The sequence below is a fragment of the Salvelinus namaycush genome, chromosome 22, assembly GCF_016432855.1.
Source record: "Salvelinus namaycush isolate Seneca chromosome 22, SaNama_1.0, whole genome shotgun sequence".
NCBI classification, from domain to species: Eukaryota; Metazoa; Chordata; class Actinopteri; order Salmoniformes; family Salmonidae; genus Salvelinus; species Salvelinus namaycush.
The window spans coordinates 30,033,595-30,059,734 of record NC_052328.1 but is presented as its reverse complement, the minus strand read 5'-3'; the positions used below and the strand labels follow the sequence as shown (position 1 = coordinate 30,059,734).

Sequence of the window (26,140 nt, the reverse complement as noted above, 5' to 3'; positions counted from 1 at the left end):
TTTCTTAGCGGTCATACAGTATCATATGTCTTGTTGTGTTAACATTTATGGCTAACGTTAGCTAGAAAGTTAGCTTAACATAGCTTGCACGTTAGCTTAACATAGCTAGCAGGTTAATGTAACATAGCTAGCAGGTTAATGTAACTTAGCTAGCAGGTTAATGTAACATAGCTAGCAGGTTAATGTAACTTAGCTAGCAGATTAATGTAACATAGCTAGCAGGTTAATGTAACATAGCTAGCAGGTTAGCCTTACGTGGTTCAGTCTAGGGTTAGCGAACATGCTAAGTAGTTGCAAATTGGTATGGTTGTGGTTAGCTAAAGTTGCTAATTAGCTATGATGCTAAAGCTGGCCCGACCCGATTCAAAGACGCAACCTTTGGTTTGATAGACATTTGCCTTATACGCTCACCCAATCTCCCCAACCAACCTCCCTACCAACCTCCCTACTTTCGTTTCTGTCTAAAGTAACATGTGGTCTTAAGTAACCAGACCATTTGTAACATATCATACGTATCGGAGGTATCGCTTCCAAAAAAGGGTACTATCCTAAATCTAGTCGGAGCGAACAGGCTGCACAGGCATGCACATGTACACACACGCCTGATTTATCTGATACAAAAACAGACAACAATACTGGATGTACAGTATGGAAGCAAACATATTGTACTTTACCCAGTGGCATGTAAATCTTGGTGGGGGGGGGGGGGATTTGTAGGGTTCATTCCAGCAAAGCCACTACACAACACTAAACAATACATAAATTGCACAATAACGGTGACAAACGGTGCCCACAAACTATTAGTGCCTACATAAAGCTGTCTCAACAGCAGAGTCCCAACAGCAGTCCCAACACCTTACCACCGCTACACCTGGCTATCAGAGGAGCCTTGTCTGGCAGAGAAACAGTTCATTCAGCCTCATTGACTGCCTTAAAAAAACATTGCTGATATGAATTTGAAATGTACAGCGACAGAATTCAGAACATGAGCCGTTCTTACAGTGTTCTCCCTGTACACCAAGTCAGAACCGTAGAATAAATAAAGGGGGCATTTAAACAGACAATGAAAGCTCTTAAAATGTTTGATGGTTACATTTCTCAAAAACAGGTTATAGCTACATGTGTACCACCAAGTCAGAACAGAACAGTAGGCGAAATAAAGAGGTGAAAATAGACCAAATCATTAGGGTGAGGCACATGGGCTACTGACAGCTTCCAGAACAACGTACACTTAGCATTACTTTCTTAGCTACAGTATACATATCCCCCTGGCATATTACATAATTTATGCAGCAGCATACAATACGTTTTTGGACTCACCTTGTTGTGCTGTGCTCACTTGAACAGGAAGGTGGTGCGGCAGTCCTTTGTGGGCAAATTTGTCATCAAACTTTGTCAAATTCTGCCATTCTCTGGATTTATGGTGCTTTCAAGACAACTGGGAACTCCAAAAAAAAGTTGAATCATGATGATGTCAGTGATCTTCTGGTCATAGCTCTTGAAAGAGGCCCGAGTTCCAGATTTACAATTTCAAGTTGTATCAAATAGAGGTCGACCGACATGGCCGATTAATTAGGGCCGATTTCAAGGTCATAACAATCGGTAATCGGCCCTTTTGGATGCCGATTATGGCCGATTACATTGCAATCCACGAGGAAACTGCGTGGCAGACTGACCACCTGTTGCGCGAGTGCAGCGTCAAAAGGACCTTGTACCTGCAAGGAGCCAAGGTAAGTTGCTAGCTAGCATTAAACTTATCTTACAAAAAACAATCAATCGTCACATAATCACTAGTTAACTACACATGGTTGATGATATTACTAGGTTAACTAGCTTGTCCTGCGTTGCATATAATCAATGCGGTGGCTGTTAATTTATCATCGAATCACAACCTACTTCAACTTCGCCAAACGGGTGATGATTTAACAAAAGCGCATTTGCGAAAAAAGCACATTCGTTGCACAAATGTACCTAAACATCAATGCCTTTCTTAAAATCAATAAACAGAAGTATATTTTTTAAACCTGTATATTTAGTTAAAATAAATGCATGTTAGCAGGCAATATTAACTAGGGAAATTGTGTCACTTCTCTTGCGTTCAGTGCAAGCAGAGTCGGGGTATATGCAAGAGTTTGGGTTGCCTGGCTCGTTGAGAACTGTGTTTCTTCCTAACAAAGACCATATTTAATTTGCGAGAATTTTACATAATTATGACATAACGTTGAAGGTTGTGCAATGTAACAGCAATATTTAGACTTAGGGTTGCCACCCGTTCAATAAAATATGGAACTGTTAGGTATTTCACTGAAAGAATAAACGTTTTGTTTTCGAAATTATAGTTTACGGATTTGACCATATTAATGACCAAATGCTCGTATTTCTGTGTGTTTATTATAATTAGGTCTATGATTTGATATTTGATAGAGCAGTCTGACTGAGCGGTGGTAGGCAGCAGCAGGCTCGTAAGCATTCATTCAAACAGCACTTTATTGCATTTGCGAGCAGCTCTTAGCAATGCTTGAAGCACAGCGCTGTTTATGACTTCAAGCCTATCAACTCCCGAGATTAGGCTGGCAATACTCAAGTGCCTATAAGAACATCCAATAGTCAAGGTATATGAAATACAAATGGTATTTTGAGAATAGAAATAGTTGACGCGACATAATTCCTATAATAACTACAACCTAAAACTTCTTAACTGGGAATATTGAAGAACTGGGAACATTGAATTACCAGCTTTCATATGTTCTCATGTTCTGAGCAAGGAACTTAAAACGTTAGCTTTTTTACATGGCACAAATTGCACTTTTACTTTCTTCTCCAACACTGTTTTTGCATTATTTATTTGACACTAAATAGATTTTATTTATGTATTATATTAAGTTAAAATAAAAGGGTTCATTGTTCTTTCAGTATTGTTGTAATTGTCATTATTACAAATATATATAAAAATCGTCCGATTAATCGGTAATGGCTTTTTTTGGTCCTCCAATAATCGGTATCAGTATCGTCGTTGAAAAATCACAAATAGGTCAACCTCTAGTATCAAAGTTCAAAACTAATTTTCCCCAGTCGTAGCTCATTTTTACAGTTCCCAGTTGTCTTGAACTCACTTGTCAGATTTTGCAGTTCTGAGTTAACAGTTGTTTTGAGCGCGGCACAAATCATGCTTCACTGCCAGAATGGCCAATGTTGAATGTTTATCATTTTAAACTAGGAAAACAGACCCTTAATCTTAAGACTTGGGACCACACAGCCACTCCACTGAATAGCAGGCTAATGATTGCTTTGCAATGCTTGCAGTTAGCCACACTGATTCCTTCCAAACCACTCATTGTTGAATTTGCGATTTCCAACTTGTTGTGTAATGTTTATGTCCAATGACCGATGAGCAACGATACGTTTTATCTATAATGTCTCATTATTTCTCTTCATATGACAAGGATTAAAAAGGATTTGCCAGTAGATTGTCGACTTGATTCATGATGATCACCGCTAGCGAAGATTTTACTAACTCTACCCTTAGACTTGGCGGTCACGTAGTGTCCCCATGAGTGGCAGAACACTGAGCCAATCACGGCGCAACGTTCCACTTTCTGTGGTGGTGGGCTAGACTGAAACATCTGCATTTTGGAGCTGCCTTACTGAAGAAAACAAAAAAGAGACCATGTTGGTAATTTTTTTATTTATTTAACTAGGCAAGTCAGTTAATTAAGAACAAAATCTTATTTACAATGATGGCCTACACCGGATCACGCTGGGCCAATTGTGCACCGCCCTATAGGACTCCCAATCACGGCCGGTTGTGATACAGCCTAAATTCAAACCAGGGTGTCTGTAGTGACGCCTCTAGCACTGAGATGCAGTGCCTTAGAGCGCTGCGCCACTCGGGAGCATATGCGGCTTTATTAACTCAATTATATATATTTTTACATTGTTTGCAAACTGATATGTGACACGTATTAATGCCAAAATAACATGCAAAACAGGCAAGCCCCAAAACAGGCAAGCAAAACAGGCAAGCCCCAGGTGGGGCTCGGCCCCACCTGCCCTGAATGATGGGTCGCCACTAACTGTACCATAGTTATCTAACTCTCTTCGTTGTTGCTTTCTGCTTTGTTTGTTTGCTTTAATATTCCATTTCACCTCAAGGGAGGAACCAGTGCCTTGCTGTGTGCAGAGCAGTCAAGACATGTCTTGCTGTGTGCAGAGCAGTCAAGACATGTCTTGCTGTGTGCAGAGCAGTCAAGACATGTCTTGCTGTGTCCAGAGCAGTCAAGACGAGTGTTGTGTAAAAAGAAAAATTGTGGCCTGAGGTATTGAGGTGTTAGTTTTGCACTTTTATCTTTAGATAAAAGACAGAGACCGGGTACACAGACATGGTAACACACACACATGCACGGACAGTGTGGTGTGCGTATTTGTGCTTGTGTATTTTTGGGACAGACATGTGCTCAGTCAGTAAGGAACTCCCATGGCGCGGTCTGAAAGTTCATAACTCGCCTATGGCTCAAGCCTTACTTTCTCATGGGGACGCTATGCTAACATAGCCTTCTGCCTCATGAACCACTCAAGCTGACGCAGAGCAAATCCAGTCTGCATAAGACAAAACAACAGCCATGTTGTATAAAAAAAGTGCTTTATCTGTTAGCTTATCATTGCTATTTATAATTCACTTTCACAATTTGAAACTGAAAGACAGTCTTTTCAGAGTAATACTGCACCCAAGTCATTTGAATGTGTAGCAGAAGACCCCTAAAGGCAAAGCAAGCAGTGTCATTTTGATTCTCTTCGATAGATCAATGGGCATGGACGACTCACCACTTTATTGTATCCATGGCGATGCCAACAGGGTGTTACTTCTTCTAAGACTTGCCATCAGCATCTGGGTCCACTCAGCCATAACAAAACACAAAGTAGGTTGATGCTGTAGTGTATTCATGTCGTCTTCAGAGGCTCATTAGACGTATGATATGCATTGATGTGTGACACTAATGCACCCGTCTTTTCTCTGAATGCTGTTACAACGCAAAGGAAGATACGAATGAAAAAACTGTACCAGATAAAAGTTTTAACTTTTATACCATAACAATCTGTTGGAATTAAACCAAATGAGACATACAATATATTGTATATATAATGTATTCAAGTGTGATCCCAACATTGGCTCTTTCTCTCTTCTACTCCCTCGTTTGGCCTAACAGAGCCATAGAAGTAAATTCTGTCTCTCTCCCTCTCCCTCTCCCTCTCCCTCTCCCTCTCCCTCTCCCTCTCTTTCTCGCTCGCTCTGCCTGTGTGCAGTATTTTGTTTGGTTTATTCTTTAGCATGGCCTTTGGCTCTCTACCACTCATGCTGACAACAGTATAGAGAGAGCAGTGTGCTCCCTACCCAGACCACAGTACCCATCAACCACCACTTCAACCCCCCACCCAGCACGCCCATATTTCACCAACTGACAAACACCATCTGAAGCCCTGTGGGAGCACACACACACGCACATGCACACGCACACGCACACACACACACAATAAACCACTAAGCCCCTCTCAACTCAATCTAACACCCCCTGCCCTTTTTATCTCCCTCATACCATCTACCCTGACATCGAAATGACCACTCCCCTCACCAGAAACCCTCATACCATCCACCCTGACATCGAAATGACCACTCCCCTCACCAGAAACCCTCATACCATCCACCCTGACATCGAAATGACCACTCCCCTCACCAGAAACCCTCATTCTATCCACCCTGACATCGAAATGACCACTCCCCTCACCAGAAATCCTCATACTATCCACCCTGACATCTGAATGGCCACTCCCCTCACCAGAAACCCGCCCTCTCCATATGCTACACTCTTAGAGGTTCCATCTAGAACCTAAAAGGGTTATAAGGCTGTCCCCATAGGAGAACCTTTTGAAGAACCATTTTTGGTTCCAAGTAGAACCCTTTCCACAGAGGGTCCTACATGGAACCCAAAAAGGGTCCTACCTGGAACTAAAAAGGTTTCTCCAATGGGGACAGCCGAAGAACCCAAGAAGAGTGTAGCACTCCAAGCCCGCGTTGAAGATGCTGAGGCGAGAGTGAAGATGCTGAGTGTTCCTGCCAGGACCAGCATGGGATTAGCGCTAGCATTAGCGTGAGGGCAAGGGAAGGCATTACATTACATTTACATTTAAGTCATTTAGCAGACGCTCTTATCCAGAGCGACTTACAAATTGGTGCATTCACCTTATGATATCCAGTGGAACAACCACTTTACAATAGTGCATCTAAATCTTTTAAGGGGGGGGGGGGGGGGGGGGGGGGTTAGAAGGATTACTTTATCCTATCCTAGGTATTCAGGCAGTGGCAGAGTGTGTGCCTTTGCGATCGACTGCACAACTGATCCTCTCAAATGTCCTCTGTATCTTACACAGCCGGCGTCCCAAATGGTACCATATTCCCTATAGCTCTATGGGCCCTGGTCAAAAGTAGTGCACTATATTAGGAATAGTGTGCCATTTAGGAGTCCACTCGCACAGAAGTCAAAACTCTGCTTCTGTGATATTTCACACCAACCCTGCGTCATTAAGCTGTCTTTACAGTGACATGTTGTTCACGTCATTTAAAGTGTGGTCCTTTGATTTCCCCAAAGGCAGAACAGAACAGAAATCTGCCATTCATTATTGCAGAAATCCAACCTAGGGTTAAATAAAAGGAGGAACCCAGCGGGCAAAGCTGGTTGAATGACATCAATCCACATCAAGGAGAGACGAGTGTTCGACTTTCTTTTTTAATTTGAATTGATGTCATTACAACCAGTTACTATACCCTGATGAAGACAGATTGGCTGCCTAAACGATGGTATTAAAGCATCTGAGCTCATGGAGTGTGGTAAATCTGGTTGAATGTCATTGCAACCCATTTATAGGTTGAAATCGGGTTGTAATGATGTTGATGCAACCAGTTTTGCCCACTGGGGAAGATGGCTAGGTGACAATATTGCAACCGTAAATTTCATTCACCACCCTCATTGTGGAAGGATGTACTTTTCATTACTACAATTCATTAGTTTTCACTATAACTGTGACAGTGGACCAAGATCGATTTACACATATTGCCCTCCTTTTTAGTCTCCTCAGAATTGGGCACGCACGCACGCACGCACGCACGCACGCACGCACGCACGCACGCACGCACGCACGCACGCACGCACGCACGCACGCACGCACGCACGCACGCACGCACGCACGCACGCACGCACGCACGCACGCACGCACGCACGCACGCACGCACGCACGCACACACACACACACACACACACACACACACACACACACACACACACACACACACACACACACACACACACACACACACACACACACACACACACACACACACACACACACACACACACACACACACAGGATTATCATATTAAACTCCTATTTCCTTCTGCCACCCTGGTAGTTTACCTCATGTGGAGCCTCACACTCCTGTTCACTCACACAGCTCCTTCCCAACTCTCTATAATTCAATACATTTCTCAGAATTTTATATACAATGCATTCAGAAAGTATTCAGACCCCTTCCCCTTTTGTTAACGCTCATCAATCCACACACAATACCCCATAATGACAAAGCAAAAACGGGGTTTTGGTAATTTTTGCAAATGTATTAAAAATAAAACAGCAGAAATACCTTATTTACATTATATTCAGACCCTTTGCTATGAGACTCGACATTGAGCTCAGGTGCATCCTGTTTCCATTGATCATCCTTGAGATGTTTCTACAACTTTGTGGAGTATACCTGTGGTAAATTAAATTGATTGGACATGATTTGGAAAGGCACACACCTGTCTATATAAGGTCCCACAGTTGACAGTGCATGTCAGAGAAAAAAACAAACCATGAGATCAAAGGAATTGTCCGTAGAGCTTAGAGACAGGATTGTGTCGAGGCACAGATCTGAGGAAGGGTACCAAAACATTTCTGCAGCATTGAAGGTCCCCAGGGAACAATTGGCCTCCACCGTTCTTAAACGGAAGAAGTTTGGGACCACCAAGACTCTTCCTAGAGCTGGCCGCCCGTCCAAACAGCAATCGGGGGAGAAGGGACTTGATCAGGGAGGTGACCAAGAACCCCATGGTCACTCTGACAGAGCTCCAGAGTTCCTCTGTGAAGATGGGAGAACCTTCCATAAGGACAACAATCTCTGCAGCACTACACCAATCAGGCCTTTATGGTAGAGTGGCCAGGCAGAAGCCACTCCTCAGTAAAAGGCACATGACAGCCGGCTTGGAGTTTGCCAAAAGGCACCTAAAGACTCTCAGACCATGAGAAACAAGATTCTCTGGTCTGATGAAACCAAGATATACTCTATGGCTTGAATGCCAAGCGTCACTTCTGGAGGAAACCTGGTACCATCCCTACGGTGAAGCATGGTAGAGGTAGCATCATGCTGTGGGGATGTTTTTCAGCGGCAGGGACTGGGAGACTAGTGAGGATTGAGGGAAAGATGAACGGAGCAAAGTACAGAGAGATCCATGATCAAGTCCTGAGCGCTTTGGAGCAGGTTTTCAGACTGGGGCGAAGGTTCACCTACCAACAGGACAACGACCCTAAGCGCACAGCAAAGACAACGCAGGGGTGGCTTTGGGACAAGTCTCTGAATGTCCTTGAGTGGCCCAGCCAGAGCCCGGACTTGAACCCGATCGAACATCTCGGAAGAGACCTGAAAATAGCTGTGCAGAAACACTCCCAATCCAACCTGACAGAGCTTGAGAGGATCCGCAAAGAAGAACGTGAGAAACTTCCAAAATACAGGTGTGCCAAGCTTGTGGCGTCATACCCAAGAAGACTTGAGGGTGTAATCGCTGGCAAAGGTGCTTCAACAATGCACTGAGTAAAGGGTCTGAATACTTATGTAAATGTCATATTTCAGTTTCATGGGGTATTGTGTGTAGATTGATGAGGGGTAAAAAAAACTATTTAATGCATTTTAGAATAAGGCTGCAACATAACAAAATGTGGAAAAAGTCAAGGGTTCTGAATACTTTCGGAATGCACTGTATTTGGAAAACATTATTGCTTTCCTGTTCATTGAGAAATCATAGATTTGTATTATTTGAATTTCCATCTTCATCTTGTTTTTTTAGCAGGTCAGGATGACTGTGTGGTTTCTGAAATAAACAGATCTTCTCCTCACTCAAACATCAGCAAGCCTAAATCTGCTTCCATGTGCAGATTGTGTTTCTCTACTGTTGAAGGGGAAACATCTGAAAGGTACAGCAGGGATTCCGTCCCATTGCGGGACTTTAATCTTTAATCAAAAGCATAAAATAATAACATTTCAATCGAAGGATAAAAATTACCGTCTCTTCCAAGTTCCTGGATCCCAAAGAGATTCCTATGTATGAATATCTTTGTCTTTCTCTCCATTAAATAAGTCCTTAACTTTGGGCCTGAGAAAGGTGCTGTATAGGCTAAAACCCTATCTTAAATTATCTCTCTCTCAGAAAGACTCAAAATAAAGACTTTTACAATGAATAAGTGTAAACTGATATAATATAACGTATTTATAATATTATGTGGAAATGCAAAATGCTCTCACGCAACTGTAATGGACTTTGTTATATTATGTAAAATGCTAAATATTATTTCTCTGATTGTTGAAGTGTGTTTTATTTGTCAGCTTAAAAGCATTCCGATCTGCAATTTGGATTCCATTAATAACATTAGCTCTATCATTATAGATAGCCTGACATTTTCAACTGATTTCACCTGACTATATAATAGAGCAATGTTATACTATTATGCATTTTCTTGGTTCTATCACAATGATTACATCAGCCCCCATCCGGCAAATCTGAGGCGCATTCAGCAGGACGCAACATTTTGGAACGTTCAGATAGAAATATGCTATGTAGAACAAATATGCCTCTCTGACATATAGAATATAAAATCATGTCAGTTCCATTGGTGGCATTTCAATTCGTGGGCGCAGGTTGTAATATGGTTGTAATCGTTTTTTTTATTTTTTATTATTAAATAATTAAAGAACACTTTAGTTTAGTCAATATTTTGTCTTGTATATATGTCTTGAACTGCATTGTTGGTTAAGGGCTTGTAAGTAAGCATTTCACGGTAAATACAATTTGATTTGAAATTTGATTTGACTATGTCCTGAAGCATTGTAAATAAAATCAAGCACTCATAATACAGGAAATATGTGTGCATACCAGAGTTACCGTCTTCCAATACATTTTTCCTTATAACAACAGTTATTTATCATAATTAGTAACATATCTCTGAGGAATTGGATGCTGCTGCTGGTTGTCTCTCCAATCAATGACACACAACAGGTTGGTGATGAATAGCCCTTATGCCAGAGGACAACGCTGAGCGTTCAACATATGCTCATCATTGCTCATACAGGTCACGCACACACCCATAACCATATGATATAATGACAGATTATTATTCATCATCCACTTTGATTAAAATGAATCACGCTTCTCGGATTTAATGGTCGTTCCACAAACCTGGGTTGCATAAAAGACACTGGTGTAACTATAATGCAACTATAATTGTCACAACTAACATATTTCAATGTAATGGTCTTTTCCATTAGACTGCACAGCCCTGGAAAAAAACATGAATCCTTTGCTGACCCTTGCCACATTCTAATGTAGCTGATAAATCTAAGGTGATCAGTACAGTGCAAGTATTCATCCCTCTTGGTGTTTTTCCTATTTTGTTGCATTACAACCTGTAATTTAAATCGATTTTTATTTGGATTTCATGTAATGGACAAACACAAAATAGTCCAAATTGGTGAAGTGAAAAAAATAACTTGTTTATTAAAAATTAAAAATGGAAAAGTGGTGCGTGCATATGTATTCAACCCCTTTGCTATGAAGTTCCCTAAATAAGATCTGGTGCAACCAATTACCTTCAGAAGTCACATAATTAGTTAAATAAAGTCCACCTGTGTGCAATCTAAGTGTCACATGATCTGTCACATGATCTCAGTATATAAACACACACCTGTTTTGAAAGGCCCCAGAATCTGTCTGCAACACCACTAAGCAAGGGGCACCACCAAGCAAGCGGAACTATGAAGACCAAGGAGCTCTCCAAACAGGTCAGGGACAAAGTTGTGGAGAAGTACAGATCAGAGTTGGGTTATAAAAAAATATCAGAAACTTTGAACATCCCACGGAGCACCATTAAATCCATTATTAAAAAATTGAAAGAATATGGCATCACAACAAACCTGCCAAGAGAGGACCGCACATCAAAACCACGGACCAGGCAAGGAGGGTATTAATCAGAGAGGCAACAAAGAGACCAAAGATAACCCTGAAGGAGCTGCAAAGCTAAACAGCGGAAATTGGAGTATCTGTCCATAGGACCACTTTAAGCCGTACACTCCATAGAGCTGGGCTTTACGGAAGAGTGGCCAGAAAAAAGCCATTGCTTAAAGAAAAAAATAAGCAAATACGTTTGGCATGTCTGGCAAAAGGCATGTGGGAGACTCCCCAAACATATGGAAGAAGGTACTCTGGTCAGATGAAACAAAAATGTAGCTTTTTGGCCATCAAGGAAAACTCTATGTCTGGCGCAAACCCAACACCTCTCATCACCACGGAGAACACCATCCCCACAGTGAAGCATGGTGGTGGCAGCATCATGCTGTGAGGATGTTTTTCATCGGCAGGGACTGGGAAACTGGTCAGAATTGAAGGAATGATAGATGCCGCTAAATACAGGGACATTCTTGAGGGAAACCTATTTCAGTCTTCCAGAGATTTGAGACTGGGACGGAGGTTCACCTTCCAGCAGGACAATGACCCTAAGCATACTGCTAAAGCAACACTTGAGTGGTTTAAGGGGAAACATTTAAATGTCTTGGAATGGTCTGGTCAAAGCCCAGACCTCAATACAATTGAGAATCTGTGGTATGACTAAATATTCCTGTACACCAGCGGAACCCATGCCTTGAAGGAGCTGGAGCAGTTTTGCCTTGAAGAATGGGCAAAAATCCCAGTGGCTAGATGTGCCAAGCTTATAGAGATATACCCCAAGAGACTTGTAGCTGTAATTGCTGCAAAAGGTGGCTCTACAAAGTATAGTTATGCACGTTCAAGTTCTGTTTTCTTTGGTCTTATTTCTTGTTTGTTTCACACACAAAAAAAATGTATCTTCAAAGTGGTAGGCATGTTGTGTAAATCAAATGATACAAACCCCCCAAAAATATATTTTAATTACAGGTTGTAAGGCAACAAAATAGGAAAAATGCCAAGGGGGGTGAATACTTTCGCAAGCCACTGTATTATTACCATATAACTTTTTCCTACTCTCACAAAGTCAGATATTCTACTCTACTAAAGTAATATCCCATGAAGATACATATTACTATATTATTGTAGTATTATTATATATTAAACACAGTGGCGTGCCGTGGGCCTGGGGCCTGGGCCTTCAGTGAGGTACTACACAGTCCCACCCGAATTAATCCACCTCATTATGATGCCATGGCTCTAGACACTATACATTTAGACAGAAACGCAGTATAACCAGGTGTTGCGTCACCTTGAAATTGACAAATTGACATTTTTGGGTAAACAGTGTTTACCCAAAAACATGACACAATCAATGAGTCTTTTCAATATTTCCCTTCACCTTTTCATTGTGCAGCTCCGTTGCCCTGCGCGCTTGTTCTTTGAGCTGTAGATCCACTCCGGTGTCCCCAAAAGTTTTCAAAAGCACCATTGCTTGTTAGTGCCCAGCCGTACTTTGGTGTCTCGTTGCTGCCTTGGTTAGACAACTCAAGTTTGCAAAGCCAGTGTGGCTCCAAACACCAAATCGATCACTTGCAAATAATAGGCATTCCCAGCAGTACAGTTTGCAGTGCTTCTCGGAGCCAAGGAGCCTGTGAGCCATTGACAGCGCTCGTAGTTGAAACTTTGAAAGTGGCGAGCGAACGAAGCCCTTTCCCGCCTGTGACAGGCTTTGTGGCGTCGGGCGACCTCTCCTTACAATGTCTAACTTTTCTTGAAAAGTTCGTCTTGAGAATGGCGTTATAATTATATCCTCGACCAAATCGATATCTTCTCCTCCTTCCGCCATTGTGGGTTGAAAAAACAGCTTAGTAGTACGCGAATTAATTCGTTTATCAAATTTAGTTTCCTAGATCTCCATAGGACCTGCCTCTCAATATTGGTAATCCAATCAAAAGACGTGCACGCACTACGCCTGCTAGCTGGCTCCTGTGTAACACTGGAGCCAGCCAGCAGGCGTACAATAGCCAACTCTAAAGCTGATTGGTTGACACTAAATTTTCATTTCCATTCACTATAAGCTACAAGCGCCCGCACTGTTGATTCTGAAGGCCTGAGGGCAGATTTTAGACCCCTGGCAACACATGATGGCTGAATATGATTGGATAAAAGATCTAACGTAAAGACCAGCCCTCCAAATCTCAACCTGGGGCTGGAAGCAGTGCAACCAAGAGGAAAGCTATGAAATGAAGAGTATAACTCTTACTCTGGGGAATAATTTAATACATATTTGTGGGAAAATATATTTTAAAAAAATATATATTCTGATGATGTTTAGGCCAGCAGAGAAGGCCTTGCAGGCCCTGACGGCCCACCACTGATTAAACATATTTATTTGAATGATGTGTGATATCCTCTCTCACTACTTTGTCCTCTAACTCCCATTACCCAGCATGCACCATTCTGTAAATGCTCTTCAGTCCCTGCCGCACCCATGGACAGGAAATGGTCTGGTAGAAAGACATGTTTCTGATACGTCTGTACAACCCTAGCTCCTAGGTGAGATTGATGTTGTTAGGAAGGAGGAGGTCTGTCTCAATAAATCACCAGAGTTTAGTTAAGGTCTATAAATCTGCCCGGAGACCAGCCATTAAACACACTGCTGCAGATGGTGGGAGACAGAGACTGTCACTACAACTCAGAATCAACATGTTCTCGCCACTCAAATCCTTCCCCTTCACTCCCATCTACAGCAAGTCTCCATTCCAGTCTTCCCCTTGTGTTCTATTCTCCCAATTCTCTTCCTCTATAGCACTTTGCCACTCTTTAAAAAGGCCCACTCCTTAATTCTGAGGAAACAATAAAACAGCAGCCCGCCACTTGGTTTCTCATACAGCAACTCTTCTCTCTTCCTTTCCGTACCTCCTTATCTGCCATCCTTTCGTTTCCTTGGGATCATGTCTAAAGTCTCAATCCACATAGTGGTGTTTCATATGGATGAGAGGACGTTTTGCTGACAAATGGCGGGCTTTTGTAAGCTCATTACACTGCCCTCGTAGGAAAAGCTCTGTTAACAACAGAGAAAGTAAACTTTGTTTTACAGGTCACAGAGACGACAAACTTTGTTTTACAGATCTTCTTGGTAGGGTAAGGTCCTTTGAAGGGTAAGGTGGTCGCTCTTGGGATGTTTAGTGAGCAGAAAGGACGAGATCAGCAGAGATCAGGGCATAGGCTCAGCAGAGTTTGGTGCTGATGAGGCAGGAATGGACAGACGGGTGAGGAGGAGGGGATGAGGAGGAGGAAGGGTGAGGCCAAGTCTGGGTCTGAGGGGTAAGTTCAGCCTGCCAGGGATCATCAGTACTGTAGCATTTACTGTGGACAGACACAACCCAATGCACCAACCCTTCCTAGTGTGTCTCAATAGCACAATACTGTTCATAGATTGAGATAGAAATACTAAATAGTTCTCTATGGAGACAACTGGCATACTAAGTGCAGTCAGTCTGTTCTTTCTTTCTTTTTAGATTTGACTGATTTATAGGCCATGCTATCAATTATCTGTAGTGGCTGGCTTTTGAGTTTATACTAAGGCTACTGAATTAGCAGCAATGAGCAGCACCAGGAAACCAAACTAAAGCTACCTGCCTTAATGGTCCACTCTTCAATTCTCCAAGCATTAGGCTATAAACACATTGCTGCCAATTTCCAGTTTACTGCTTTGTGTTGAAGCAGATCACATACATTCCAAAAAGTCTACTATACTCAATATATTGAAACAACAATTTGCTTCCAGGATAAGAGTTGTAATAAGTCAGCACGCAAAAGCACACAGTAGCACTATATGTTTATTTATTTATTTAACTAGGCAAGTAAGTTAAGATCAAATTCTTATTTACAAAGACAGCCTAGAAACAGTGGGTTAACTGCCTTGTTCAACTGCCTTGTGGGTTAACTGCCCTGCCTCGTTACCTTGTCAGCTCGGGGATTCGATATAGCAACCTTCCGGTTACTGGCCCAACGCTCTAACCACTAGGGTACCTGCCGCCCCAAAATACCATAGGAATGACATAGTAAGCAGAGGGAAGTCCCCCGACGCTTCACTCAGAGTGCTACGGTAAGCGCTAGCTATGTGGAGGAAGCCTCAGGTAAGCTAATACTTTCTGGAACCAAAACGTTCCATGGTCATCAAAGTATTGGGTTTCAACAAAGCAGATGAGGTAAGCTCTAGAGACCTTGAGTTTTACAATCTCAGCTAATCTCTAAAACAAACGTGGCCCATGCACCACTTTCCCCCAATGGTGTTTGGCATTTCAGGGGCCAATAGGTTGATATTAATGAACGTCACAATAGGCCACTATGGCGTAAACTGGTCATGGCGGCTTCAGACGGAACATGGATCTGTGTTGTCAGTGGATTTTAAACTGAGTGGTGTTTGGAGGTTTTGTTAGGTATGTTAGCAATGGATTTAGGTCACCTGGCGTAGGATGGGGCATCACAGTCAGTGGTGCTGCGTTATGTGACCAATCAAAAGGACATTCCACTCAATCTGCTCACTGATTGGCTCCTGAGAGAGAACCAGGTGAAGCGTGCCAAGTAACATTTTCTAACCTCTGTTACACTGGTATGTAATCACTCACCCTTTACACCACACACACACACACACACACACACACACACACACACACACACACACACACACACACACACACACACACACACACACACACACACACACACACACACACACACACACACACACACACACACACACACACACACACACCAAAGGCCTGTAAACCTACCTTAAAAGACATGGTAGCGATCATAATAACTAGTAAACAAGAGACAGATGATCAACAGATCTGTCAGATAACATCATGGACCCCGTCAAGTCAATACCAATCCTCATTACAGCGCCACTCTAGGGACCTAATTGACCTGTAAGGGCATTACTTTTGACATAGATTAATTTGTGGAATTCTCAGGGGGCCACGTTACAGGGGTAGAGCCCCCATTGGTGTCTCCTCTGGATCTGTGTCCTGTTACAGAGAGTTATAGCTATGGAGTGCAAGAACAGATTGATTATCTCCTATCCCACCTGAGCCCTTGGAGAGGCCGGATGGTCGCAAAGACACCGTAGATCAGTGAAGGCTGCTGAGGGGAGGATGGCTCATAATAATGGCTGGAACGGAGCAAATGGAATGGCATCAAAAGACGTGGTTTCCATGCCATTATTATGAGCCGTCCTCCCCTCAGCAACCTCCACTGCCATAGATAGCTGCAGCATCCCATTGTCTGTGTATGGTTGTCTTATCTGCATTGACTCACATGAGGAGGTCATTTACAGCAGAATCAGGGCTTATGCGCGGTCACACAAATGCAAGCACAAATGTACACACACATCCACACGCATGCACTCTATCACAGACACACAAACACTGTAATCTCAGCATGGTTTTACACTGATAGTGCAGAGCTGGCCAGCTGAAGTACGTGTCGTTGACTGATGTGGTGTGGCAGTAGATCAAATGGGATAAGTTTACCCTACACAATGTAAAGTGCTTTGAGCATATGGGAAAATCACTATATTTATCATAACTATTGTTATTAATACTTAAGTCTGTGTACTGCCTTCTCCATGAGTGAGTTTACAAAAATCTCTTATCCTGTGATTTCAGTACATTATATGTATTCTACACTATATGTAGCTCCAACACCTGCTTGCAATTCAGTATTGCGTGTTTGCATTGCGACTGTAGCTTACAAACTTGTCCTTAATTAAATAAACACATTACATGTTTGGTTGTAGCTGGGTCATTCATGAATTGCAGTGGTATATGGGCATGGAATTTTGGAAAAAACTTCACTTTTCAAAATGTTTTGTTTATTTAAATGTATTCTAAATCAACTAATATAGCAGCTTAATCATGTTTTATATTTTTTACCATTATGATTACATTGTGCCACCAGTAGGAGTTGTAACACCAATGACGGTAACAGTAATGACACATTTGAGGTAATTGAGGATTTTCTTAAATAATAGCCACATATGCTCAAATCTAAGGTTATTAACCCTTATATTATTTACTGATGAAGTGATATGATTCATAATTTTACTCAACATGCAATTTTCCTTCATTTAAATTGAGTAACACCAATTACACTTTTTGTCTGACTGACTCTTCCATAATATTTTTTGTTAACCTTTCTTTAGGCAGGGAGAGTCCCAATGAGACCAATGTTTATTTTTCGAGGGAATACTGCATTCAGACCCCCAAAAAATTACACAGAATTACATTACAAGGAGCAGAAGAAAAATAATAATAATAAAAAATAAAATAAAATAAAAACACAAATCATTAAAAAAACACATTCCTCAGTGAAGAGATCCTCTAACAATCTGAATTGCCTGAAAGGCACCAATGCGTAACAGCTGTAGTGTATTCTGTAGATTGTTCCATCAATCAATATATCAAACACATAACCTAGAGGAATATTTAGGCTAAAATGTTAGGTGCTGATGTATGGCTTACGAAGACACAGCATTTCCTAGACATTAGCCTGCTGTTAAGGCAGTTTGCATCAATGTACAGTACCAGTCCAAAGTTTGGACACACCTACTTATTCTGTCACACCCTGATCTGTTTCACCCGTCTTTGTGCTCGTTTCCACCCTCCTCCAGGTGTCACCCATCTTCCGCATTATCCCCAGTGTATTTATACCTGTGTTCTATGTTTGTCTTTTGCCAGTTTGTTTTGTTTTGTGAAACCTACCAGCGTTTGTCCCCTTGCTCCTGTCTGTTCTTGTTTTCTAGTCTTATCCGGTTTTGACCTTTCTGCCTGCTTTGACCCTGAGCCTGCCTGCCGTTCTATACCTTGCCACACCTCTCTGGATTATTGAACCCTGCCTGCCCTGACCCTGAGACCGTTCTGTCCCTGTTGCGCCCTTTCTGGATTACTGACCTCTGCCTGCCCTTGACCTGTTGTTTGCCTGCCCATGTACTAGAAATAAAAACTTTTGTTACTTCGACACTGTCTGCATCTGGGTCATACCTGAAACCTGATAGTACGAACTGGCCATGACTGACCCAGCAGACTCAGACTCACACCAGCTCCACAATACTGTCTCCCTGCAAGGAGACACCATTGGAAGACACAAGGAGTTACTTCAAGGTCTTATGAAGGGACTCCATACCCTGACAGAATGCCATAACCAGGCATTCCATACTTTGCTGGAGCAATTCCGCGGATTCCCCACTGGGCAGCGGATCACACCCGTAATTTCCCAGCCTACCTCAGTGTCCCGAGAACCCCGCTTACCTCCTCCGAAGCGCTATGCTGGAGATTCCAGATCCTGCCGAGCTTCTCTCCGAGTGCTCCCTCATTTTCGAGCTGCAGCCTTCTTCGTTCCCCTTGGACCGCTCGAGGATAGCGTACATCATAACGCTGATGTCCGGCGGTGTAGGAGCAGCAATCCGCCGTCTGCCTCAGTCTGTAGGAGTTTGTGGAGGAAGTTCGGAAGGTGTTTGATTCGCCGTTGTCCGGTAGAGAGGCTGCTCGTAAGCTGCTCCAGCTACGTCAAGACTACCGTAGTGTGGCAGAATACCCAGTGGATTTTCGCACGTTGGCGGCTGAGAGTGCCTGGAACCCAGAAGCAATCGACATGTTCCAGCATGGAGTATCGGAGGAAGTAAAGGACAAGTTTTCAGCCCAGGAACTACCGACGGATCTCGACTTGCTCATCGCCTTGACCATTTGAATTGATGGGCGACTGCGGGAACGAAGGAAGGAGAGGAGATTCGATTTCACTCACCCGTCCAAGGATTCCACATCGCCTCCGAGGCATCCCGGAAGTCCCCGACGGCTCTGTTGCCAAGAGAACACGAGGCTACCCGAGTTTCCACGAGAGTCTCCGAAGACTGCCGATTCACCTCTCCCAAGCCTATGCAAATAGGCAGAGCTAGGCTGTCTCCAGCTGAACGGCTAGACAGGCTTCACACTAAGAGTTGCCTGTATTGCGGGACTACGGGTCATTTCCTCACCACCTGTCCACTAAAAGACCAGGCTCACCGGTAGGAGCGAGTACTCTGGTGGGTCATACGGATAACTTTCCTGTCCCTTTACTCGCATCCCTTTTCATGCCATGTTGCTGTGGGGGAACCAATCGAAATCTCTCCGGGTACTCATCGACTCTGGGGCTGTTGAGAGCTTTATGGACGCTACCCTGGCTTCCGCTATGGATATCCCCACTCAGCCCCTCTCTATTCCCATGGACGTTAGAGCACTGGACGTGAACTCTATAGGCCGGGTCACCCACAATACCACCCCCATCAACCCTACATGTGTCAGGGAACCACAGCGAGACGATCCAGTTCCTTCTGCATCAGATGACCTAGCTACCACAATCCCCAGACCTCAACCCAATTGAGATGGTTTGGGATGAGTTGGACCGCAGAGTGATGGAAAAACAACCAAAAAGTGCTCAGCATATGTGGGAAATCCTTCAAGACTGTTGAAAGAGCATTCCAGGTGACTACCTCATGAAGCTGGTTAAGAGACTGCCAAGACTGTCATCAAGGCAAAGGGTGGCTACTTTAAAGAATATAAATATATTTAGATTTATTTAACATTTTTGGGGTTACTACATGATTCCATATGTGTTATTTCATAATTTTGATGTCTACACTATTATTCTACAATGTAGAAAATAGTGAAAATAAAGAAAACCCTTGAATGAGTAGATGTGTCCAAACCTTTGACTGGTACTGTAGTTCAAGCATCTATCCAGCTCATCAGGCAAAACTGTGTTGAGTTAACATTGTTTTCACCATACTTTATCGACGTAAACATGTATCAATGTGGCTTTTTGATTGAATTTGCAACATTTAAAAGTCTTACATGAACAAAGGTTTAATCACAGGCATGTATCATTATCATTAACATTATCATCTAGAAATGTAGTAGTGATAATTATAAAATGAGAATATTTGTAAATAATCTGCCCACATTTCCAACTATCCAAATGGTTCTTACAACCTTTCCATTTCTCCCTTCCTCCCTTTCCCTTTCTCCCGCTCCCCTAAATCAGTCACTGGTGTATTGATTGAGCCATGCCAGGCTGAGGTCCAAGAGCGCCTTGATAGCCAGCGTTTTGCAGCGATGAGTAAGCTATCTATCCCACAGTACAGCACAAAGCTGTGGTTAAGTGGTGAGCCTGTGCTCAGTTCACAAAGTAACATCAGCTGTTGAGCAATTTGAGGAGACTAAATTACCTTGTGTTACGTTGGATTGTAAACTGTCATGGTCAAAACATATTGATTCAGTGGTTGTGAAGATGGTCTGCTTTTTTGACACCACACTCCACAAAGCAAATCCTGCAGGCTCTAGTTTGATCTTATCTTGATTATTTTCCAGTCATATGGTCAAGTGCTGCAAAGAAAGACCTAGTTAACTTTTTATGGCTGCAGGGGCAGTATTGAGTAGCTCTGATTAAAGGTGCCCATTTCAAACGGCCTCGTACTCAATTCTTGCTCGTACAATATGCATATTATTATTATTATTGGATAGAAAACACTCTCTAGTTTCTATAACCGTTGGAATTATGTCTCTGAGTGAAACAGAACTCATTCTACAGCACTTTTCCTGACAGGGAGTGAGATTTCAGAAATCTTGGCCCCTGGTCCCAGGTCAGTTTTAAGGTCCCTGTAAATGCTATGAGGATACAAACACTGCCTACGCCTTCCTCTAGATGTCAGTAAGAGGTGACAATTTGAATGGAGTCGATTGCGCAATCAGGGCCTGTATAAAAGAGCACAAGGCGGAAGTAGCTTTCTTTTTTTCCTGCGCCTGACGCACGATGGACGTCGGACTGGCTCTCTTTCCAAGCTTTGGTTTAGCCACTTCTAAATCGCCGGTCATGTTTTTACTCGTTATAGGTGTTAAAAACATCATAAGGTAGTTAATTTAAACCGTTTTATAGCAATTTATATCCGTTTAGTGCGATTTTGAGGCATTTCTTTGTGATGCACTTTGAACGGCTGGGCACGTTTCCAGTACATGCCGAACGTTAGTGGCCATTTCGACAGGGCAAGAGGACATCTTTCGACCAAAAGACGATTAGACCGGAGAAAGGATACATTGCCCAAGATTCTGATGGAAGATCAGCTCATAGTAAGAAATATTTAAGATGATAAATCGTTGTTCTGTAGAAAAATGTTAAACGCATATTCCGCCATTTTTTTTGGTATAGCTTCGCTTGGCGAACCCTGTATTGCACAGTAAGGATAATTTTTGAAATGTAATTCAGCGATTGCATTAAGAACTAATTTGTCTTTCGATAGCTGTCCAACTTATATTTTTTTAGTCAAGTTTATGAATAGTTATTCATTAGACAAGATCACTGTCAAAGATGGCGCCCGACATTTTCAGGCCAGTTTTGCTACTATTCTCATTGTATAACCACGGTTTTTTGTGGCTAAATATGCACATTTTCGAACAAACTCTATATGTATGTTGTAATATGATGTTACAGGAGTGTCATCGGAAGAATTCTGAGAAGGTTAGTGAAAAAATTTATATATTTTGGCGATGATAACGTTATCGCTCTCTTTGGCTTGAATCAATGCTCGGGTAACGTTTGCACATGTGGTATGCTAATATAACGATTTATTGTGTTTTCGCTGTAAAACACTTAGAAAATCTGAAATGTTGTCTGAATTCACAAGATCTGTGTCTTTCCATTGCTATGCGCTGTGTATTTTTAAGAAATGTTTTATGATGAGTAAATTGGTAATACACGTTGCTCTCTGTAGTAATTCTAGTCGCTTTGGTGAGATTTGTGATGGTGGCTGCAATGGCAAACTATGATTTATACCTGAAATATGCACATTTTTCTAACAAAACCTATGCTATACAATAAATATGTTATCAGACTGGCATCTGATGAAGTTTTTTCTTGGTTAGTGGCTATTTATATCTTTATTTGGTCGAATTTGTGATAGCACCTGATGGAGTAAGAAACTGATGGAGTTAGAAAAGTGGTGTCTTTTGCTAACGTGGTTAGCTAATAGATTTACATATTTTGTCTTCCCTGTAAAACATTTTAAAAATCGGACATGTTGGCTTGATTCACAAGATGTGTACCTTTCATATGCTGTATTGGACTTGTTAATGTGTGAAAGTTAAATATTTAAAAAAAATATTTTTTTGAATTTCGCGCCCTGCACTTTGAGCTGGATGTTGTCATAGGTGTACCGACCTCGGGCTTGCAGCCATAATTAAGCTGCAGCTGGCCCAGAATAGAGCGGCACATCTTGCTCTTCACTGTAATCAGAGGGCTAATATAAATACTATGCATGCCAGTCTCTCTTGGCTAAGAGTTGAGGAGAGACTGACTGCATCACTTATTTTTATAAGAAACATTAAATGTGTTGAAAAATCCAAATTGTTTGCATAGTCGCTTACACACAGCACTGACACACACCACCAGACATGCCACCAGGGGTCTTTTCAGTCCCCAAATCCGGAACAAATTCAAGAAAACACAGTATTATATAGAGCCATGATTGCATGGAACTCCGTTCCATCTCATATTGCTCAAATGAACAGCAAACCTGGTTTCAAAAAACAGATAAGCAACATCTCACGGCACAACGCCTCTCCCCTATTTGACCTAGATACTCTATGCATTGATACTGTAGGTAGGCGTTTAAAATGTACGTAGTACTGTCCTTGAGCTGTTCTTGTCTATTAATGTTCTGTATTATGTCATGTTTCATGTTTTGTGTGGACCCCAGGAAGAGTAGCTGCTGCTATCGCAACAGCTAATGGGGATCCTAATAAAATACCAAATATCAAAGCTCTCACATCATGCTCAGAGAGAAGATCACACAGCACAGTGCAGAGTAGGACACAGACAGACACACCTCTGCTGCAGCCCTGGTACATCCTGTCACAATACCATCATAAGTAAGCTTTGTACATCTGATCTCATCTGATCTGATCCACCATCATACAATCTATCATCTAAGATCTCAGAATCACCCCTTAATGATTCATTAATTCCAAAGAAAAATAATCTAGAAGGGGATCGGCATGCATTTCGTCTATAACTGAAAATCAAAGAGTTTATGCTGATACTGCTAATATAAAAGTGATATGGACTTCAAAATACCAAGTTGTAATCTGCTATTGACTTTTCTCTGATTGTTACAATGAGATGATATTGATTAGATCAGAAGCTTAGGTCAGGATTCATTAGATCAGTGGTTACTCGGGTTAGCCGAAAAACATAGCATAGCATATATTGCATTTGTTTAGTTGGTGTCTACGGTGTAACTACGTAGGAGCTGTTAAATTAGAGGGCTGCTGCTCTTACGATTTAGTTTATTAGGATCCCCATCAGCTACTGCACACGCAGAAGTTACTCTCCCTGGGTTCCACATAAAACGTACAAGTACATGACAAAGTACAAAACATTATAGACAAGAACAAAATATTACATTAAATTATAAATAAAATAAAAATAAGAGATATATATGAAAGACACCAAGTGGCCCTTGTCACAAAACCACACCTATCCTTAGTGCATTCTGAAAGTATTCAGACCCCTTGACTTTTTCCACATTTTGTTACATACCAGCCTTATTCTAAAATAGTTTAAATGTAAAAAAAAATCCTCAGCAATCTACACACAATACCCCATAATGACAAAGCGGAAACAGGTTTAGATTTTTTTTGAAAATGTATTAAAAATAAAAAACAGAAATACCATATTTCCAAAAGTATTCAGATCCTTTGCTATGAGAATCAAAATTGAGCTCAGGTGCATCCTGTTTCCATTGATCATCCTTGAGATGTTTCTACAACTTGATTGGAGTCCATCTGTGGTAAATTCAATTGATTGGACGTGATTTGGAAAGGCACACACCTGCCTATATAAGGTCCCACAGTTGACAGTACATGTCACAGCAAAAACCAAGCCATGAGGTCGAAGGAATTGTCCATAGAGCTCTGAGACAGGAATCTGTCGAGGCACAGATCTGGGGAAGGGTACCAAAACATTTCTGCAGCATTGAAGGTCCCCAAGAACACAGCGGCCTCCATCATTCTTAAATGGAAGACGTTTGGAACCACCAAGACTCTTCCTGGAGCTGGCCGCCCGGCAAAACTGAGCAATCGGGGGAGAAAGGCCTTGGTCAGGGAGATGACCCATGGCCACTCTGACAGAGTTCCTCTATGGAGTTGGGAGAACCTTAAAGAAGGACAACCATGGCCCAGCCAGAGCCCAGACTTGAACTGGATTGAACATCTCTGAAAAGACCTGAAAATAGCTGTTCAGCAACGCTCCCCATCCAACCTGACAGAGCTTGAGAGGATCTGCAGAGAAGAATGGGAGAAACTCCTCAAATACAGGCGTGCCAAGCTTGTAGTGTCATACCCAAGAGACTCAAGGCTGTAATCATTGCCAAAGGTGCAAGGGGTCTGAAAACGTTCTGAATGCACTGTATCTCACTCACGTTAGAAGTTCAGAACAAGAACGTGTAGGCTATATAGAAATAATGACAGTCAAATTGAAAATATTTAAAGGGAAATTTAAAAAAAAATCTACTTCACATTCATCATCTCCAGCACCACCCCAACATCAACATATGTGAAAATGGCACGTTTCTATGTTTTGTGGTAAAAAAGATAAGTGTTTCCAATGACATCCTCAACCAATTAGTAGACAATTAGCAGGCAATGCCAACTCATAATTGGTTAAAAATAACACAACGCACACCGATGATGTCAATGGAAACACTTATCTTCCTGTATCTTTTTTATTACAAAACATAAAAATGCGCCATTTTCACATGTTGATGTTGAGGTGGTGCTGGAGATTACGAAAATTGTGAAAGTTCCCTTTAAACAAAAATAATAAAGATTTATATCAGCCTAATCGAGGTGTAGATTAAAGCACACATTCCAGTGTTCAAACTTGTAACATGGCTGCATTTAACAGGGATTTCTACTAATGCGACTATGGCAATGTCCACGATAGGAGGAGCCTATTCTGGATTTGACCACTCTAATGCATTTAAACCTCTGACACATCCTAAACAAAAGCAATGATAAGCTATGTGTTTGTCGGTCACTGTGGGTTACCGCGGATCTGATTTCAATCCTGGCCTTAGATGCCCTGTGCGGATGATGAGAAGGGAGAACAGAGAGAAAATAGAGAGAGAGAGAGAGAGAGAGAGAGAGAGAGAGAGAGAGAGAGAGAGAGAGAGAGAGAGAGAGAGAGAGACTGAGAGACTGAGAGACTGAGAGACTGAGAGACTGAGAGACTGAGACATGAAAGACAGGCAGAGGAGACAAGGAAGATAAAATAACAACAGAAATGAGAAAAGAAGATGCGTTTGATAGGCAGGGAGGAAGAAGAGTGGCCTGGTGAACCAGCCTGATCACTTAGATGAACGAGTCTGGTGAACAGCTATCAGGCTGGTTCTATGAGGCTAGAAGATAAGTGGAAGTCCAATAAGTTACACTGACCCTCTTCCGTAGGTTGTAGGTGAGCAGCAGGTTCCGTGAGAAGTGGTTAGAGAAGGCCGTGTAGAACTCCAGAACCTTCTGCAGGGCGTCTCGTTTGATGACGTGGAGGTCACAGTAGGTCAGGGCACGCACGTTGGCACACGCCTGGGCTAGGGTCACCTCCTTCCAGAACACATCCCCAAACACATCCCCCTTACCTGCAGACAGAGAGAGAGAGAGAGCGAACCGATTAAGATATTACTTCTTAAATGGAACAGATTTTCCATCTGAGATTTATTTATGAATTACTTTTTTTAATACTTTAGAAAGATTTCCGAAATATTTATTTTACCT

General features: G+C 42.2%; 1 protein-coding gene across 1 annotated transcript in view; it reads right to left on the bottom strand.

The window, feature by feature from the left end:
* LOC120017837 (potassium voltage-gated channel subfamily H member 1-like) overlaps positions 1-26,140 on the bottom strand; it is a 99,264-nt gene that overhangs the window by 10,423 nt on the left and 62,701 nt on the right. The window contains exon 12 of the mRNA XM_038960802.1: positions 25,808-26,004. Within this exon, the coding sequence (XP_038816730.1) occupies positions 25,808-26,004 (197 nt within the window). The remainder of the gene's footprint in view (positions 1-25,807; positions 26,005-26,140) is intronic.